Below are 20657 nucleotides of genomic sequence, written 5' to 3'. Positions count from 1 at the left end.
CCAGTTTCGTGGAAGACAGTTTTTCCACGGATGGGGCAGCAGGGGGGATGGTTCAGGCAGTAACGCGAGCGATGGGGAGCGATGGGGAGCGGCAGATGAAGCTTCGCTCGCTCGCCCGCCACTCACCTCCTGCTGTGCGGCTCGGTTCCTAACAGGCTGCGTACCCGATACCAGTCCACAGCCTGGGAGTTGGGGACCCCTGCTGTATAGGTCTCTTTTTAGTGTTCGGGCTTTCCTCTGAGAAGAGAGGTGCATTAGTTACAAAGTTTCACATCAAAGGTTTTAGAGAACAGTGACTGCAAACTATTGCCTTAGTATTGTTTTTTTAAAACTGTTTGGTTCCATTGAAACCCATATAACATTATTTTGAGAGATTGACAAGTAAAAATTAACCTATATTCTATTTAGCTTTTCACAGAGAAGTATTCTCATCTGATGTTTCTTAGTGGCTACTTGGCAGACCAAGGAGGAAGTGCAGATGGCTCTACATATACGCCATCACCATTGGAGTAGATGCAACTCAGTGTGTTTGGTCAAAGGATAATCCAGTTTTTTGGTTTTTTTTTTTCATTTGTTTAAAAATTAGAACTGATAGTTTTTTAGGATTGCTTTCTTCTTTAATCCATGAAAGACTAAATGTCTTAATGAATTTGTGTAATTTTTGGAGTTGGTGTCTAGTGTCCATTTGAATAAGTGCATCATATCAGAGATTAAAAAAACATGAAAATTAACATATAAAAAAGAGATCTGTATCCTTAGAACTTCTTTATTTGTTCACTAAATGAAACTTTTTTTGAACAAAACAAGTTATACACTTAAAATATTTTTTTTTAAGTTTAGTAGATTTAATTCCCAAAGTTGGTCTATTAGTTATCTGTGCTGAATAACAAATTACAGCAGAGTCTCTGTTGGTGAGGGGTTAGGGCATTGCTTGGCTGAATGCTTCTGGCTCAGGGTCTTTCGTGAGTCGAGGTGTCAGCCAGGGCTACAGCGGTCTGAAGGCCGGATTGGGGCTGGAGGGTGGCTCACCCTCAGGGTAAGAGCCTTTGCTCCTCACCACGGGACCTTCCATGGATGCTTGAGTATCTCCATGACATGGCCGCTGGCTGCCACAAGGGAGCCAGCAGGAAGCGGCAGTGCCTTCCATGACCGAGGCTCCAGGGTCATACAGTCGTTTCCACCTTTTCTGTATAAATGAGTCATTAAGTTTAGCCCACTCTCAAGGGGAGGAGAATTAGTCTTTACCTTTTGAAGAGAGTGTCAAAGAATTCGTGAACGTTTTCAAAACCATCACAGTTGGCCTGAAAGGGACATAGCATCTATTTAACTGCCCCCGAAAGCTTCAAAACTTTCAGTAAGCTTACATCTGATCCTAAGGTATCCAAATCGAATTTTAAGATACAGACTACTAACATTCAAATGTAGAGTTGTAGAATGTTGAGCTGGAAGGGGCCTTGTTGTGCCCTGTCGTGACAAATGAAGAAACTGGGGTGGAGGAGGTGACGTGTAATAGCGGTTGTCAGGCCTGTTGTTGACATTCTCTCTTGGCTTTGGAGAGGTTCCCTTTCCGTTGTACTCAGGTTCATGTTCTCCATGTTCTGCATCAGACTCAAAATTCCTTTTTCCTTCTCTCTCTCTTGTGTGTGGAGAAGAACTGAGAACTAGATCATTAAAGTTTAACTAGACAAGTACCCCTGGTTCTCTTTTCTCTGTGTAGCTAAAGGAAGAATTTTAATGCAAACTTAACTTTCCCCTTCACTTCTCTGCCAAGAGAGGTTTAGTGAGATTATGCTGTATTTCTTGATACGGCAGAATGCCAGACAAATGTGTGAAGGAGTAAGCCTTAGTACCATATGGAATCTACAAAGACCTGTGTTGCCGGCTGCCACCTTGAAACACTTAAAGATAAGTGGGTTTCTTAAACCTAAGTGTGTTCTTGGTTTTATAAAAATCTCTTTAAAAACCTGCATAAAGTAGAGATTGATATCTCTAGAATAGTGAGGTAAAACATCCATTAAGAAAAATTCTTTTAGCCTGAAGGTGCATGATTTGACAGTTCTCAGAGAAATTAATCTTGTGGCAAAACTAACTGGGGTTCTGTTTATTTTCAGCCATGCATATTTTCTGATTTACTGCTCTTTGCCTGTTTTGTCTTGTTTTGTTTTGTTTTTTTTCAATTTGCCTTTGTAACTGTGACCAGTGTCTCCACTATACCTCCCTACTTCCTTTCTCATGATGAAAATCATAGGATACTTTAAATTATAGAAGACAGTACACATACAAAAAGTGCTTGAGAATGTTTGTTTTCCTTTTCCTAATCAAAATTTCTGTTTCAGGTTCTTCTGCAGCTTGGGCTATGGCTGCCAATGCCAGATGGCACCGTTTCTGAGAAAAGAGCTAGCTTTTGCTTAGAAGTAATACCCACAAACAATGCCAAATTAGCATAAGCAAATGTCAGTGAGTTAACACAAAGCCAACACTCATTCTATCTTTTCTTTCCTTCCTAGGCCATGGGTGTTGAGAGTGACCAGGAAATTGTGCAGATGATTGGAACAGAGGAGCACGTGATGGCTGCATTTGGGCCCAGTTTGGAAGAGTGCCAGAAAGCTCAGATTTTCACACAGATGCAGGTGTGTCTTTTCATGTTGTCCTTTGCTATGAAAGGGAATTGGAGATTTAATGCCGCTCATTGATAAAGCATCAGATGCAGTGACTTTTAAGGGTATAGGTTTGGGGAGGATGTTGGGGAGATGGGAGGAGTGGTAGAGAAGCTTCTTTGACTCATTATTTGAGGGATTGGAGGAAGGAGTTTGCCTAGACAAATTATCAGCCTTTGGTGTGTAACTTAGAAGCGGGGTGACCAAGAGGCTTTTGTTCTGATAGGATAGCAAGTACTCTTCTTTTCCTTATTTGCCTGAGTGATACAAGTTTTTAAACTACAGCAACTCTAGTGTAGAAAGTTTTTTTTTTTCATGTGTTTCTCTTTAATATTCCTTTTTATTCCCTACTTCCAGTTGCTTTCAGCATCCAGTTGTATGTGGTCTGTATCCCTTTTCCTGAATTCCCAGTGTGTCCAGCAAGAAACACCCAGGTTTAGAACCCCTTTACCACTACAGAGCCTTTGTTGACCTGCCTTGGGCACTACCAGTTGGAACCTGTGGATTGTAGGACAAGACTCAAAGATGAAGTTAGAGAACTGTATATATGCTAAACATAATCAAAATAATTGCACTTCCCTTCCTATGTGACAGGGAGCCCTAATTGCCATACTTAGGATTTTTAGTTATACATTTGTGAAGTGCTTTCCTAAGTGTAAATCAGTAGTGACATTCCTCATAGTCATCCTGGGAGGTAGGAATTCCTTACTGTAGAAGCACAATGGACAATTCTTATATATCCATACATATATTGTCTGTTCTGTGAGTTGCTTACAAGGTATAAATTCCATGATGCTTTTTTCTTGTCACCCAGGATGTTATTAGAGATAGCATCTTATATCTGTTAGTATGTGTTCTGAAAAGTCAAACCAGTCTTGATAGTTTCATAGACTGAGTCAAACATTTAGGAAGGTTGATTGTCATATGTAAGTACATATAATTCAAAAGCACAAATCAGTAGGGATTATTCTTATCACTGCCTTCTTTTTCTGCAGTTAATTAACAGTCAACTCTAGTTATCAGGCAGGCAGCATCAGGAAAAGTTGTTTGGATTTAGGAGATTCTAATTTTGCTCTTCATTGAAAGTGAAATATTTAGTGAATATGCATTTTTGTTATAAACTGAAATTGCATTGTCCAGGGGCTCCAAGAACGTGAAGAGAAAACGTTAAGAAACACCGAGGAATTGGCTCACTTTTGGAAGACACACTCTATGCTTTAAAGCTGTATAATGCCTTGGAAGAACGATTTGCCTTAATGCTACCCCTATGGATTCAGTGCGATCCATTATTCATTTATTACAAACATCATCGTTGTTGGTCAGATAACCTTTTCACTGTAAAGCTATTTGAGCAGGGGCTAAACATTCATTTATTTCTCTTCAATAGGTACTGACAGAAAATTTTAGCTAACAGAACTAGAAGAGTTCAGTTAAAAGATGAGGAGAATGTGCAGTTATTTAACTAAAGAAAGACAAAATGTTCCTAACGTGAGAAAGACAAACAGGAAGTAGAACTTTGAGATGGCTTGTTCTCTGTATGCTGGATTAAAGCAAAGATTAATTATTTGCAACTGATGAAAGGTTACAGTGGCACAGGTAATCCAAAATGGTTGATAAATTGAACATATGAGTTAGGGTAACATGAATATTTTATGTTATTCTAATCGAAAATGTAGCAAATACACTTTATCTTACATAATAGAACTTTTGACGACATGGCACTTTAGTGGATTGCTTAAAATCTGTGTTTTGTTTTGTCTTTAATGCTTCCCTTTTCAGTGACTCCTCCACTTCTGCTCACAAAGCCTTTTTGCTGTTATATTGGTCACGGATGTTTTACATTTTCATTGCCAGGGGCTCTGATAAATAGAGAAGAAATTAGTTATTACCGTTTTGGGAGGATAGGATGCACTAGGGGTGTCGTCTTGGCCTGTTTATGAACAGATTGGGCTCTTACCCTAACCCTCACACTGTGAACCCCTGGCAACTTTATTAGGTATTCTAGGGAAAAGGTGACTTTCTGCTACATCAGAAAGAATACCAGGCTCCCCTGTGTTCCTCTGTTTCTTGCTCAAAGAAGTGAAGAATCTTTAGCCTCTTTCCCAAGGGAACTGGAAGACCAAAATTTAATGAAGACAGCTCAGTTTAGGGAAAACTGAAGCGCCTATCTATTCGTGGTTCCCACCAACTGCTGACTTGCCTCAGTCAGTTACTTAGTTACTACTTACTGCTAGGTTACCGCAGCTTGTGTTTTAAAGGTCTTAGTTTATTTTACACTCTAACTGACCTTTTTTTAAGCAGGGAAGATTCCTAGATTTGATGTCTAGTCTTAACAGAGGAGTTCCATTTAGTTCTAGGCACTATTTTAGTCATTAGGAATCGAGGAAAAAGATGACATGTCATCTAGTAAGAGAGACATACAGGTAAATAGACAATTAAAATATAGTGTGATCTGAACATGAATGGAAGTACTCAATTCTTTATACACAAGGAATTAAAATAGCACAGAGAAAGGAGTGTGGTTAGGAAAGGCTTCAAAGAGGAAGTGATACCTGATCTAGGTTTTGCAGCATCGAGAAGAAATTTCCCAAGCAGGTAACTGGGGACAGGAATTCCAGGATAAAGAATCAGCCCTTTCTTCTAACTGAAAACCAGTTTAAAAAAAAAAAAAAAAGCATTAATTGCTTTTACAAAATAATAAGAACCACATTATCCTCTTCTTTTCGAACTTTTTTTTATGGAAAAATTTCAGCATATACAAAGTATACAGAATAGTATTATGAACCCCATGTACCTATCACCCAGCTTCAACAATTAAAAACACTTTGCCATTCTTGTTTCATCTAAATCTCTGCCTCCTCCTCACCTATTACTTGATTAGTTTTTAATATTTCAGTTTTTAGGTAAAATGTATATACACTGATAAGTACAAATCTTAATTGTATAATTTTTATAAGATATAGAATATTGCCATTACCCCAGAAAGTTCCCTCATGCCCCTCCTAGTTATTTTTCACCTCTATTATCTTCTTCCCCCACTGATCTTATTTTTTCACCATAGATTACTTTTGCCTGTTCTAGAATTTTATATATGGAATTATGCAGTGTAAACTTCTTGGTGTCCAGCTTTTCTTGTTGAGCGTATTGTCTTAGATTCAGCCAAGTTTTTCCTCTTTATGTCATCTATCCATGTGGTCTGTTCCTTTTTATTGTTTTTTTGTTTTCTGTGTGTTTTTTTTGTCTTTTTTTTTTTTTTTAATTATTTATTTATTTATTTATGGCTGCATTGGGTCTTTGTTGCTGCGCGCGGGCTTTCTCTAGTTGCAGCATGCAGGGGCTACTCTTCGTTTTGGTGCGCGGGCTTCTCATTGCGGTGGCTTCTCTTGTTACGGAGCATGGGCTCTAGGTGAGCAGGCTCAGTAGTTGTGGCGCACGGGCTTAGTTGCTCCGTGGCATGTGGGATCTTCCCGGACTGGGGCTTGAACCCATGTCCCCTGCCTTGGCAGGCAGATTCATAACCTCTGTGCCACCAGGGAAGTCCCTGTCTTTTTTTTTTTAATTTGGCCACACTGTGCAGCTTGCAGGTTCTTAGTTCCCTGACTAGGGATTGAACCTGCGCCCCTGCCGTGAAAGCACGGAGCATTTCTCTTGGATAAATACCTAGGCGTAGAATTGCTGGATCAAAAAGCAGTTGTGTATGTAACTTTTATAAGGTTGGAACTGCCAGATCTTTTTCCAAAGGGATGGTACCATTTTGCAGTCCCCCCAGCTGTGTCTGAGAGTTCTGATTGCTTCACATCCTCACCAACATTCAGTGTTGTCAGTCTTTTTAACTTCAGCTATTCTAGTGGGTGTTTGGTGGTATCTCATTGTGGTTTTAATCATGCATTTTCCAGATGACTAAGGATGTTGAACACTTTTTCATGTGCTTATCAACTTCCTTTGTGAGGTGTCTGTCCAAATCTTTTGCTTATTTTCCTTATTGAGTTGCCTTTTTATTATTGAATTTCAGAGTCCTCTTTAAAAAATATAAATATAAAAAAAATAAAAATAAAATTAAAAAATATATATACATATATCCTGGATATAAATCCCTCGTCAGGTTTATGTATTGCAGGCATTTTCTCCCAGCCCATTACTTCCCTATTCATTATCTTAACTGTGATGAGCAGTTTTTAATTTTGATAAAATCTGATTATCAATAGGGTGTTTTTATTTGTTTTTTTATGGTTATTGATTTCCATTTAAAGAAATCTTTGCCTACCCCAAGAGCAGTAACATATTCTCCTATGTTTTATTCTGGAAGCGTTATAGTTTTAGTTTTTATGTTTATGTCTAAAATCCATCTTAAACTAATTTTTCTATTTGGTGTGAAATAAGGGTCAAGGTTAATTTTTTACTTTATGGATATTTAGTTGTTTTGACATCATTTATTGAAAAGACTTTACTTCGCCCATTGAATTGCTTTGGCACTTTTGTCAAAAATCAATTGACCATAAAAGTGTGGTTTATTTCCGGACTTGTTATTCTCTTCCATTGATCCGTTTGTCCTTACCCTCGCATCACACTGTCTTGATTACTATAGCTTTATAGTTGAAATCACGTAATGTAAATCCTCTGACTTTTTCAGGATTGTTTTGGCTATTCTTTTTCATTTTCATATATATTTTGGAATCAATCAATTTTTGTTTTTTAAAAAGCCTGCCAGGAGTATAGTTAGCAATTATGATATATCTCTTGGTCAGTTTGGAGAGAATTTTAACAGTAAGCCATCTTAACACTATTATATGTTCCAGTCCATGAAAATGGCATAACCCTCAATTTATTTAGATTTTGTTTTCTTTCAGCAGTGCTTTGTTGATTTCAGGATAGAGGTCATACATGGTGTAATTCCTTTTTGAGGGGAAAAACTACTACCCCAAAGTGTTAACTATAGACTGTGGTGCTCTCTGGGTGCCTCCACCCAGAGATGGCTGGGTGATCTATCTCCTCTGTATTTTCTAAATTTGATGGCTGATACATCTATCTCCTCTGTATTTTCTAAATTTCCTACAATGATCATGTATCAATTTTATAGTAAGAAAACAAATTATAAAATAAAAAAGGAACCAGTGTATTAAATAGCATGTAAATGCTACTTTGTCATTGATTTATGACAAATGTTGATTTTTGACTAGGACCAATTCAGCTTTCTCTATAACCAGGATCCTTGTCTGTTTTGCTTATAGTGTCATGTATGGGTAGTTTAACAAATTCTCTCTGATGATGTCATTCAAACATTATTATAAATATATTCTGTTTTTTATAGGCATTAAAATATATAGGGAACAAAGTAAGAAGGCAAAGGATGTGGGGAGGTGGACCAAAGAAAACCAAAATAGAAGAAGCAAGAGAGCTCCTGGCTTCTACCATTCTGACCCATGTACCAGTGAGTAACCCCCTTGCAACTGAATAATGATCATTGTGGGGTCCATGCATTTCTGTTAAAGAATTTTGAATACAAGTTTACATTAATTAAAGTATACCTCCTTAAGAAAAGAGAGAATCCTAAAGAGGACTCTCCAGTGGACTGCCCTGGAAATAAGCTTCCATTATCAATAGTTTATTCGTACTTAGAGAATGTTAGCTGTATTGTATCATCATCATGTTTACTCTCTCTTGGTTCTTCTTTCAATCCAAAATTACAGTTTTTTATATTCATGTATATAGTAGCACTGCTATTAGATTTCACCATTTTGAAGGACAGGGATGGTGTCTTAGATATTTTTAAATAACTTAAAACGAGCTTACAGTGCCTTGCTCATATGGATACTTTTTTTAAAATTGTGGTAAAATATACATAACATAAAATTTACCTTTTGTTAAAAAAATTTATTTATTTATGTATTTATTTTTGGCTGTGTTGGGTCTTCATTGCTGCATGCGGGCTTCCTCTAGTTGTGGTGAGTGGGGGCTACTCTTCGTTGCGGTGCATGGGCTTCTCATTGCCGTGGTTTCTCTTGTTGCGGAGCACGGGCTCTAGGCGCACGGGCTTCAGTAGTTGTGGCACACGGGCTCAGTAGTTGTGGCTCATGGGCTCTAGAGCGCAGGCCCAGTAGTTGTGGCACACGGGCTGGAAACTTCCCAGACCAGGGCTCGAACCCGTGTCCCCTGCGTTACGAGATGGATTCTTAACCACTGCGCCACCAGGGAAGTCCCAAAAATTTACCATTTTTATATGTACATTTCTGAGGCATTAGGTACATTCTCAATGTTATGTTACCATCACTATCATAGATACTTATTAAAATATTGGATGGGCTTATCTCCTAGACCTTGAATTTTAGAGTTCACATTGTCCAGCCTCCTTCACTTACAGTGAAGATGCTCAGGTCTGGAAAAGCCAGATGATTTACCTTGTCATCCAGCTGGTTAGTTGTCAGAGAGAGAGAGAGCTAGAATCCCATCTTCTGACCCTTAATATTTATTTTTTTAAATTAACTTATTATTAAGAGATCAGCCATGTTGGCACGAGTCGTTCTTCCCCCACTCCCATTTAATATATATGCTACTCTTTCTAAGTTATAAAATTATTTGTTAGTCAGACCATCTTGTTAACCAAATAGTCTGCTTTTTGATGAATTAGCATGTGTATTATGCATGATGATCTAATTCAGGGATTGCAGATTCTACCTTCAGGGGCTGATTATAAATAAAGGAAAGTTGAAGGAACTGCAGAAGTGAACAGTGACCACCTAAACTGAATCTTAGTGATTGTTTTCTTATTTTGAAACACCTTGTTAGCCAAATAATATGGGTCTCTGATTCTGCCCTTTGGCTGCCACTCATTTATGTGTATCCTTGATCTGATTCAAAGAATTAGAAAACTCTTAATGTTAAAGCTGTGTCTGAACTGAATTTTAGATGATTAGAAAAACAGTTTAAAATTCAAAATAGCAAAAATGAGTAGTGGAAACAACAAGGGCTTTAGAGCCAGAGAGATAAGGGTTCAAACTGGGTTTCTTAACTTCCTAGCTGATTTACTTTGGGCAAATGTTAACTTTTCTAAGCTTCAGTTTTCTCATCTGAACAATGAAACTAATACCATTGTGCCAATTCAGTGATAGGGTGCACATAAAGCTCCATGGTTTGCTGGCTCCCAGACATGGCCATCACGTCTCCATTGGGGTCTCACTTAGCTTTGTACAATAGCTGAGGAGACCTTTTGGTTAAAAAGCCTTAGCTGATAGAATGCTGGCTATACCAAAATTTATTTATGTAAATTGATAAAGCTGAACATTGGTACTTTTGTGTGGTTACAGTGGGCCTAAGCTACCATTTTTATAGTTTTGTTAGGGCTTCCCTGGTGGCGCAGTGGTTAAGAATCCACCTCGTAATGCAGGGGACACGGGTTCGAGCCCTGGTCTGGGAAAATCCCACATGTCGTGGAGCAACTAAGCCCATGGCCCACAGCTACTGAGCCCGCGTGCTACAACTACTGAAGCCCGCGTGCCTAGAGCACGTGCTCCACAACAAGAGAAGCCACCGCGATGAGAAGCCTGCGCACTGCAATGAAGAGTAGCCCCTGCTCGCCACAACCAGAGAGAGCCCACGTGCAGCAGCGAAGACCCAATGCAGCCTAAATAAATAAATAAAATAAATAAATTCTTAAAAAATGTTTTGTTATATATGATCCAGTGAGGAGTAAAGTCAGAATAGATAAACCAAGAAAAGACCTTCATTTTCCAGAATGGTTTAGGACAATATTTACCTAAGAATACTGTTAGAGGTGATTTTAGATGATATAAGGACATTTTTCTTTAAATAATTATGGACTTATTAGAAAAAATACCACTAGCACATTAAATCCATTTCTGTGGTATTTAGGATTTTATGGTATTGTATAGATGAAGCTTACTTAAAAATGAGTTGTTTAAAGTTGCCTAAAAATATTAAATAATTAGTACTTTAAGTGTTACAGAGATATGACAGTAATCTTGATGGTGGTACTTGAATGAGTAAAATGTAGAAAGCACTGGTTCAGATGTGTCTACCTAGAGGGAGAGAGATGGGCAGGATGCTCAGCAGTCCCTGCACTTGTACTTGAGGCTTTGGCTCCGAAGCCCGGCCTCTCAGTTCCTTGGAAGTGAGAGTGTTTCAGACTACGTAGTAGAGTCAGCATCACCTGGGGACTTGCCAGAAGTTCTTGGACTCTACCACAGACATACTGAGTCAGACACTCTGGGAGTGGGGCCCAGCAATCTGTTCTAACAGGCCCTGCAATGATTATCATGCACACTAAAATTTGGAAACCACTGCTCTAAGGGTTTCCCCAAGATGCCTAAGACCTCTTTTTCCTCCAAGATAATATTAAAAGGACTCCAGAGTTTTGGCGATAACAATTCTGTTTCAGTGTTCCAAGCTCCTTTCGTAGGTCTTTTTTCTCTCCCTCTTTCAGATAGTTCACCAAGGGATAACAGAACTATTATTGTCATTCTACCAAAAAGTGATGTCAGCTACTAGATTAAAGGATTCCCACTCTCCATATCAGTAGGAAAAATGGGCTCAGTATTAACTTATTTTTTCAGTTTAGACCTAAGGTTTACTTTTCAGCATATAGTAGTTTAAAAAGGGGGGAATGGCAAAATGAGTTAATGTTCAAGTGCCTTTTAAAGTGCAGTGGGGCATCTGCTGTAAATATCCATATTTATTTCTACTTATAAATGTCTTGGGAGAATCTCCCACTATTTATGCAAAATAAACACGTGGTACAGACTTTGTTAAAAGTTGAAAATTTGGTTAATGAAAATTTGCTTCATTTTTTTCATTAACAAAAAAAGTAAATACAACTAGAAGAGTTACATGTTCAATGTAACTCACCACATTAAAATCAGAAAAGAAAATAAATCAGATGTATCTGAATGGAGGACCATACAGTTTGTAAATACCAGCTGAGAATGTAAATTACTTATAGCTACTCAAAGACTGGGTTCTTCTGCTCAGTGTTGTGGTAATTGGTGTTATGGTTGTAGGGTTTTTTTGTTTGTTTGTTTGAGGATGGACCAGAGACTTTTCTTTTTGAAGATCTAGATTTATTCCAACCTTTCTTATTGATGTAATTGTTTTGTGAGTACAGGATGACAAAATAGCTTTTAGGGCTGCTTTTTCTCTTACCACGTTCCAAAATTAACACATTTCTTTTAACACATTCTAAAGTTCTCAGTAATAGAAAGGGGATAAGTTGACCTAATGAAGACATGAAACTTCCTTTGAAGGAGAATGAACTTTTGGAAACATATACAGAATTTCTAACATCCTATATTATTTAGTATAATTCCTTAGCAGCAGCAGAAAAGTGTGTGAAGGAGGCTGGTTGCTGTTCTTTAATCTGTTATAGTGATAAACTTAATAGGATATCATTGGGATCTTACTCAATGATGAAGGAAAGTAAAACAGAAATTTTATAATATGAATTTTCTATAGACAAGCCTATAAAATGTTCCTTAGAATTGGCAGAAGCTTAGTCCGTACTCTCAGAGCTCATCGTTTAGGTTGTAGAGAAAGAATTTACCTAGTTACCTAAGGTTTTTGTCTCCCCAAACAAACCAGTGCAATGATTTAACCAGTTCTGATTTAACTTACTGATTGGGCCAGATTTGTTCATGTAGATTTCAGTTGTAGAAGAGAAGATTGAATAGAACATTTGCAGCAAATTTATTCATCAGTCTGTTGATTCATTCTATAGATATTTGGTGAGTCCTGACAGTGTACCATTCCTGTTATTTATTGCTGCATAACAAACATTTCCAAAACTTAATGGCTTAAGATAACTGTTTATTGCTCTCCCTCATGGTTCTCTGGTTTGCCTGGGCTCAGTGGTGGGGAGGGACGTTCTCAGTTTGGGTCTCATGAAGTTGCAGACAGATAGCAGCTGAGGATGGAGTCATCCAAAGGCTCGACTGGGGTGGGCATCCAAGATGCGTCTTCACTCATATCTCTGGCTCCTCATTGCTTTTCCAAGTGGCCCTTTTCTCCCCAAAAGAGTGTCCTAGACTTCTCACATGGTACTTCAGGACTTTAAGAAAAAGGAAGTGGAAACTTCTAGTTTACAGGCCAACCCAAAGGGGGTGATGGACTCCACCTCTTAATGAAGGAATGGCATAAAACATATAGGGAGGGAAGGAGTTGATGGTGGTGATCTTTGAAGAAAAGCTACCACAGGTATTGAGTACAAAGATGAAAAGTCATCATCTCAGCTCTCAGGAAGTTTACAGACTAGTTGAATTTCTTTGAATAGGGAGAATCAAAACAATTCATTATTTTCTTATTTAAATATGATAACACTGACTGTTTTCTTGAGGCACCTTAAATTTTAATGTGCATTGTCTCAAAAATTTTCTCTGATTTCTGAATTACAGGTTAAAGAATTCAATTTCCGAGCCAAATGTATCTATACCGCAGTGATGGTGCGAAGAGTAATTCTGGCCCAAGGAGATAATAAAGTTGACGACAGAGATTATTATGGTAACAAGCGATTGGAGTTGGCAGGACAGGTGATTTAATTATTTTATGTCAGAAATCTTATTTTATTTTCCTCAATAAAAATTAATTTAGTGTTCATTTTAGATAGGAGGAAGAGATGGTTGAATGGAATATAGGTTTTGTATATTTGGAGTATAAGCATTCACACATGACTAACTATCTCTTTGACTTAACAATTGCTATGAAAACTCTTAGTTCTTTAAATATGTTAATATTGTTACCTATATTATATCTTTTTTTGAGATGTTTACCCTCATTCTGTTTAATGTAGGACGTGATGTATGGCTTTAAGTAATATCATTTATTCAGTTAACAAATATTTATTAAACTCCTATCGTGTGCCAGGCATAGTTCTAGAAACTGGTATACAGGGAAAATAAGACAGACAAAGGTCCATTTTCTCTTAGTCCATATAGTCTAGTGAGAGAGATAGACAATAAACAAGTAAACAATCGCCTAACTTTTTTGGTGATGTAGTAGAAGTAGGTTAGTGAGGACATCTTTTATCTCATTTTCAGTCTTAGCCTGATAAATTTTATCTTATTTTGAGAGTATGTATCCCTTTCAACTGGGTAACAGGTGTCTAAAACTTTGAAACTTCATGTTTCAGCATTTAAATCAGAAATTCCCTTTAAATCAAACAGCTAGAATATAGACCTGGCTGCTTTTGATATTTTCTCTCTGTTTTATTTATTTATTTAGTTAGTTGGTTGGTTGGTTGGTTGGTTGCGCTGGGTCTCAGTTGTGGTGGGTCTTAGTTGTGGCAGGCAGGCTCCTTAGTTGTGGCTCCAGGGCTCTTTAGTTGCAGTTTGCCAACTCCTTAGTTGCAGCACGTGGGCTCCTTGTTTGCAGCAGGTGGGCTCCTTACTTGTGGCATGCAAACTCTTAGTTGCGGCATGCGTGTGGGATCTAGTTCCTTGACCAGGGATTGAACCCAGGCCCTCTGCATTGGGAGTGCAGAGTCTTATCCACTGTGTCACCAGGGAAGTCCCTATCTTTGGTTTTAATGAAGTGCCTTGGTGTGGTGGTCTCTGTTAATATCCTACTTAGGGTTCACTAAGTTCTTAAGTCTGTAAATTTATGTCTAACCAAATTTGAGACATTTTTAGTCTTTAAGTCTTTGATATTTCTTCAAATATCTTTTTTGTACTATTCTCTCTTCTCCTTCTGACTCAGATTATATTGTTAGACCCTTTGGTATTAAGGCTCTGTTGATTTTTTTTCAATTTTACTCTCTTCTTCAGATTGGATAATTTCTATTGATCTATTTTCAGGTTCCCTTACTTTTTCTTATGTTGTCTCTAATATGCTATTACACTCATCCAGTTAATTTTTTAGTTTAGATACTGTATTTTTCAGTTGTAGACATTTCATTTGGGTATTTTTTCTCTCCTGAGATTTCTTGTTTGTTTATTCATCACAACCATATTTTCATTTACATCCTTGAACTTTAACATCTGTTTTAGAATGCTGGTCTAATTCCAACATATCAGTCATCTCCAGATCAATCTCTTGATTAAATTTTCTCTTGAGTATGGGTCATGTTCTCCTTTTTCTTCATGTGTGTAACAATCTTGGATTGTATCCTGATGGACATTGTGGATGATGAATGGTAGAGACTCGGAATTCTGTTTTATTCCTCTGAAGAATGTTTGTTTTTTGTTTGTTTTAAGGCAGTTAACTTGGCTGTAAACCTCTGAATCCTGTCTCCTTGCAGCGAACAGCTGAAACATTCTGTATAATTCTTTCAGCCATAGCTGGGCTGTAAGATGTTACTTCCCCCATTCTTGTGGTTATTTGTCTTACCAATTTAAGCAAGTATTTTTAATTTTTAAAGAACAATGTTATGATTAAAAAATAATATAACAGTAAACATTGTAAAACAGCAGATATTAAAATAAAACTAATAACACACAGTAAAAATGTTTTTAAAACATAACATATTAGCACAGTAAAAAGACTTTCAAACAATTACAAGGAAGTTTACAGTGAAAATGAGTCTTTCTCACACTCTGACCCCCCCACTCTTTCACCTGACCCAGTTCTCAGTTCCTCCCCCCGGTAATGGTCACTTTTCTCTTCATCCCCTTTATCCTTCCAGAGACACCCTATGCATATACAAATATCTTTATTAACTGGCTTTTTAAAGTTTTACTGTTGGAAACTCATGGTTTGTGGACATTCAGGCCTGTGTGAATTTATGCTGAGTTTTCTGGCCTCCTTTGGGGTCCTTTGTCAAGGGCAAGTTTGGAGTCAGGCTTTGCAGTTTTAGAAGAAATCACATAAAGGAACATTTTGTCCTCATTAGTATGAAATGTATATTCAAAGCAGTATGTCTGCTTACTTAGTGGGGATTTAATCATTAAATGTGTGTGTTGCCACAGAAATTGACACATGCCTGCTTTTGTGTATGTGCTTTTTAGTTATGAAAATTTTCATGCATACAAGACTATATATAACACGTATGTGTGTTTGTGTATTAAGACTCAATAAAGCAAATATTCACATGTCCCAACTCAAGAGTGAACACAGCATTAGTACGTTTGAATCTTTTTATGTGCTTTCTCTGATTTTCACCTGCCCCTCCCATCTGTCTGTTCTGGAGGCTCTGGCCAGGTGCCTGCCTATTTACCTGGTGCAAAGCCATCCCAACACATTCGTGAGCATTTACTGTGAGATTGGGTGAAGCACAGGTCCATTTCCCAGGAGCATCCCTCAGCAGGCCTGAGCTTCAGATGTGAGTTTCAAGAATTTTAAAGCATGAAGTCTTACTCAGAATCCCAATATTGAAAGAGATAAAAGTTGAGCCTCTCTGGTTGAGGTGGGGTGTAAGGGCTTGTTTCTCTGCCTGTTTGCCCTTCCCCTGAAACTCCTCTGTGAAGTTCATAAACACAGTCTTACTGCTCTACAGAACCAGGTGTAGACTTTTTTTTTTTTGGCTGCGAGGCATGTGGGATTTTAGCTCCCCGACCAGGGATCGATCCCGCACCGCCTGCACTGGAAGGTGAAGCCTTAACCACTGGACCGCCAGGGAAGTCCCCAGGTGTAGACTCTTTAGCAGGCTTGTCAGGGTCCTTGATGATCTTGCCCCTCTGCGCCTTTCCAGCCTCATCTCATGCCAAGGCGAGCCACTCCTTCCCAAACACAGTGTGATACTCTTTCATCCTTTGAGTTATGCCTTCTGCCTAAGTTGCCCCTCCCTTATCTCCCCTTCTCCCTCCCCATAATGAGGGGCTCCTACGCCTTCATCATTCTTTGAGTCACCCTCTTTGAAACCACCTGTGAACCCCAGGAGTAGTTAGTAGCTCGGTCGTTTAGGTCTTTATTTGCATGCTGAATTACTGTACAATTCTCTACCTGCACGCTTCTTTCTCCCTTTAGACTGTAAACTCATTGAGGGCAGGAACCACTTACATTCATATTCATCTCTCTGTCCCCAGATAAAGTACTAGACACCGGAGATACAATAGTGAATGAGACTTGATGGGGCACCTGCTCTCAACAGTGTACATTTTGGTAGAGGAGACAAACAAACAAGGAACAAGTAAACAGTAAATAAGTGTGATATTAGATGGTCGTAAGTGTTTAAGGCAAACCAAAAACAGACTAATTAATATTAGAGAGAGAGTTGGGATGTTGGTTGGGGGAAGGGGTGTTACTTTATTCTGGATGGTCAGGAAAGACCTCTTTGAAAAAGTGATATATTTTAAGCCAAGCCCTCAGACATTCCAGCTGAGACTTGAGTGAGGAGAAGCCAGTCTCACGCAACCTCAGGAACTGCATTCCATCAAGAGACCCGCATAAGCAACATACATCCCCAGGCAGCGCCTGTATTGGAGGAACTGGAAGAGGACCATTGTGGCTGGAGTGTGAGGTTTAGGGGTGGTGAGAGAGGACATTGTAGAACTAGCATCGTAGGCCATGGGAAGAGTTTTGGATTTAATTTCGCATGCAGTGGAAAACCACGAGAGAGTTATAATCGGGGAAGTGACACCATCTGATTTTCAGTTTAAGAGATCTGATTTGGAGATGAACAGACCAGGAATGGACCAGTTAGGAGACTACACAATATTCCAGATGACAGTGATGGTTGCTGGAATGATAACAGCAGATATTAATTACCATGTCTAAAATGTAAAAAACTGGAATTGAAAAATAAGAGCAGTTTTAGGTTTTGAGAAAAAATTAATGCCTGGAATACTTGGGAAGTTCTGTTTGGTTAATGGCTAATGCCAACAGGTGGGTTTTTGGCCACCTCAGATTGACCACTGTTCAGGGGACTGTGTGAATCCCCACCACCAACCGTCCCAATTTTTACAGGTTTTTAATTGGAAAAGAAATCATGCTGTTAAATGAGTCCTTTAAAAAAAAATGTTGGGTGTTTGGAGGACTAAGGAATGGAGCTGAGAGGGGAGAGGAGAGACTATCCTGTTGCTTAAAAAATTAGAATTAAAAAGAGGGTTCCCATGTGCAAGAAAACATTGCCTTATAAACAATGTAAAGACATAAAAGACATTGTGTTGGCAAAACTGTGTAAAAACAATAGCTGCTAATTTCACACCCCATGGGATGAGGGAGTATAAATGTGCTTCAGCTTTAGATAACAGAGCTGTATCCACTGGCCAAGCGGGTTCACAGAGCTTTCCCTTAGTCTCACTGCCACCAGAGGGCTGGCCGGCCAGCCGCCAATAGAGGTGTTAGCAAAACCTACCGATTTCAGGCTTAATCTTTTCACCTACCTTTTCTTTTTCAGTAATGTGTTCATTATTTGCTGAGCATTACTCTATTCTTCGTCTGCAAATTTTTTTGTTTCTAATGCAGCTTGCTTTGTATGGGTGAGATATGGAACGGCACCAAAATCCGGCACCCTGGAAAGCCAGGGATTTCCACCCTGTGACAAAAGAATGCCGTCTTGACTTCAGAGATTGCCTAATCCCAGCTGTTCTGATAATGTAATTAAGGCTGCCTAATGTCTTTAATTTTGCAACCAGCTTGTGTGAAAAGGAGAATTTGGCACTCTGAAGGCTTAAACACTAAATAGCAATCTCAAGACGCCTAATTAGAATTCTCTGACATTAAGCTAATTGGTGAAACTGTATTTCAGCAGCTTAACTTCTTTATTAATTTTTTTTAGCATTTTCATTGAAAATCAATTGATGAGCTGTCAGCATTTTTTCTTAAATATAATTTGCTCTTTAGTGCTCCTGTCTTAGGCAGGCTGAAAGGCCTCATGCTAGCAATGAAAGGTATTGAATATTATCACCAGCATTCCATCCCTTTTAATCATTTTACTCTTGACCTAAATAATGTGGCTTATTGTGTGACTTGGCCTTGTAGCTTCTCACTGCTCTGTGAACTGGAGAACGTTATTTCTCTTACGTTGAAATTTTAAGGGTGGAGAAATTTATTAATGAGGCATTAGTTTTGTTGAGTGTGCTCTTACATTTTACTTGTTTAGTACCGGGGCATTTCCTTGTGCTTGAATCAGGGGGCTACAACAAATTCAGCTAGGATCCAAAAAAACTTCGTCATAATTTGAGACACAAAAGTCTAAGTGTAAGGAACTAATTAAAATAGAGCTGAGCTTTTGTGGTTTAGGTTAAGGGCATTTGCTTCTGTTCAGGGTGCTTATTCAAGTTCCTTTTGCCAGTTTACACAGGAAGTTGCTGAAATGGGCTTCTCCATCCCTCTCCTCCCCTGCACCTGCTTCCATTCCCATACTCTTTCTTCCGTGAAGGAAACTGCTGGGTCTGAGTGGAAGATAGGATTAAGCTCTCAGAGGAGGAAGTTTTCTTTTTAGAACACTTCTGACATGGTAAATCAAGTTCAGGATCCTGGCTTTCCCATCTGCAAAGTTGATTGTAGTAGAAAAGTGGAAGGACTTGTCTACCTTAAGGGGGAAGAGTGTAAAGTAACGTTCCACTCAGGAAATGCTTTCTTCAGCAGTGTTTGGAGGAGACTCATTGGTTTTAATGTCTTCATTTTGAGTCAGAAAACTACCAGTGGGTTATAAGCATTCAAGAATAGTGTGAAATTTGGAAAATCTTTAGCTTACAAGATTTCACTGAACTTCAGAATTCCTGTTTAACTGTATAATGGGTGCATATATAATGTCCCCCAATATTACATTACTGTTTGGTTAGGTAGCTTAGATTACAAATATATCCTACTTTTTTCTTCCTCTATAAAGGAAAAAAAAAACGAATATAATTAATTTTGCAGGGGAATTTAAGTAGTTGTAATAATATATTTGATTATTGAAGAAGTATGCCTGCTATTTATTTGTCATAAGCCACTTATTTAGTATTGCAAACTGTATATAAACGGTGTTCTGGTTATATCTGTTTCTGCATTGCATGACTTAAGACAATCACCATTTTGTTGTATCTCACAATTTTGTGGGTCAGGAATTCAGGCAGGATTGTGATTCGGCTGTGTGATTCTTCTGTTTCACATGGAGCTCGGTTAGTAGTTGTTCTGCCGGAGGTGGTGGGGTGTCTGGAAGGCTGGGCTCAGCTCGGTCTTGACCATTCCAGTGCTGTGGCATCAGAGTGGCTCAGGACTCCAAGTGAGTTTCACATGCACAAGAGAATCTGCGTGGCCTTAATGACCTGGTCTTAAAAGTCACAGCTTCACTTACTTTACTTTATTGAAAAAAGACTTAATTGAAAAAAGCAGTCACAACCCACACCTGATTTGGGGCAGTAGGGGACATGGGCCACACCTTTCAATGTGTAGTTCAGGGGTCAGCCAGAGAGTTGGGCAAAGTTTATATACATAATCTTGGGGTTTTCTCCCAAGATTAAGTTGGTAGTGGATTTGAGGGTGTTGATTTTATTTGTGGTTCTCTCCTTTCTGTGAATTTCCGCTCACTTTCCAGCTACCGTGGTGGCTCAGATCTTTTCCCTCTGGTCCTTCAATCCAGTAAAACTGTGGGTCTCTCTCCAAGTTTTAGCTTCCAATGTAGCTTGGACCCTTTTTGTAAATGTGTCCTACCCTTAGTTGAAAAGCCTTAAAAACGGAAATGCACTTTCGGTAAGTGTCAACCTTCCTCCAGTTTCTGCCTGCTTTTACTCTCCAGTGCCTTCAAATAGTTTCAATATTTTGTCCAGCATTTATAATTTTTATGAGCAGATGAATCCCTCTGATAGGAGCTACTCCATCAATTCTGGAGACAGAACCATCCTAGTCTATTTTTATGACTTCCTATTCCATCCCATTGATTTGTTTTCCATGGTTACCATGGTTTAATATCATTTATTATATAATTTTTAACATAAAAAGTATAAATAAAAATGTCACAGATATGTAAGTTATGAAGGGGACAAATAAAATCAACACCCTCAAATCCACTACCAACTTAAGTAATTCTTAATAATTGACCATTAATTACCATTTCATTTACTTATATATTTCTTCCTTACTCTGTCTTCTCTTTTCCCCACTATCCTGAATTTGAGTACTTATTATTTTCTTTTT

The 20657-nt window shown here is 38.5% G+C and overlaps 1 protein-coding gene across 4 annotated transcripts in view; it reads left to right on the top strand.

Moving 5' to 3' along the window:
* Positions 1–20657, top strand: part of POLR3B (RNA polymerase III subunit B) — a 115127-nt gene that overhangs the window by 26257 nt on the left and 68213 nt on the right. For all 4 annotated transcript variants that reach the window (XM_082419371.1, XM_082419372.1, XM_082419373.1 and 1 more), the window contains exons 10-12: positions 2508–2630; positions 7966–8085; positions 13055–13189. In XM_082419371.1, the coding sequence (XP_082275497.1) occupies positions 2508–2630; positions 7966–8085; positions 13055–13189 (378 nt within the window). The remainder of the gene's footprint in view (positions 1–2507; positions 2631–7965; positions 8086–13054; positions 13190–20657) is intronic.

Source organism: Balaenoptera physalus (assembly GCF_965194825.1).
Source record: "Balaenoptera physalus genome assembly, chromosome: 13".
Classification (NCBI taxonomy): domain Eukaryota; kingdom Metazoa; phylum Chordata; class Mammalia; order Artiodactyla; family Balaenopteridae; genus Balaenoptera; species Balaenoptera physalus.
The sequence above is the reverse complement of the archived record's forward strand: the minus strand, read 5'-3'. Positions and strand labels throughout refer to the sequence as shown.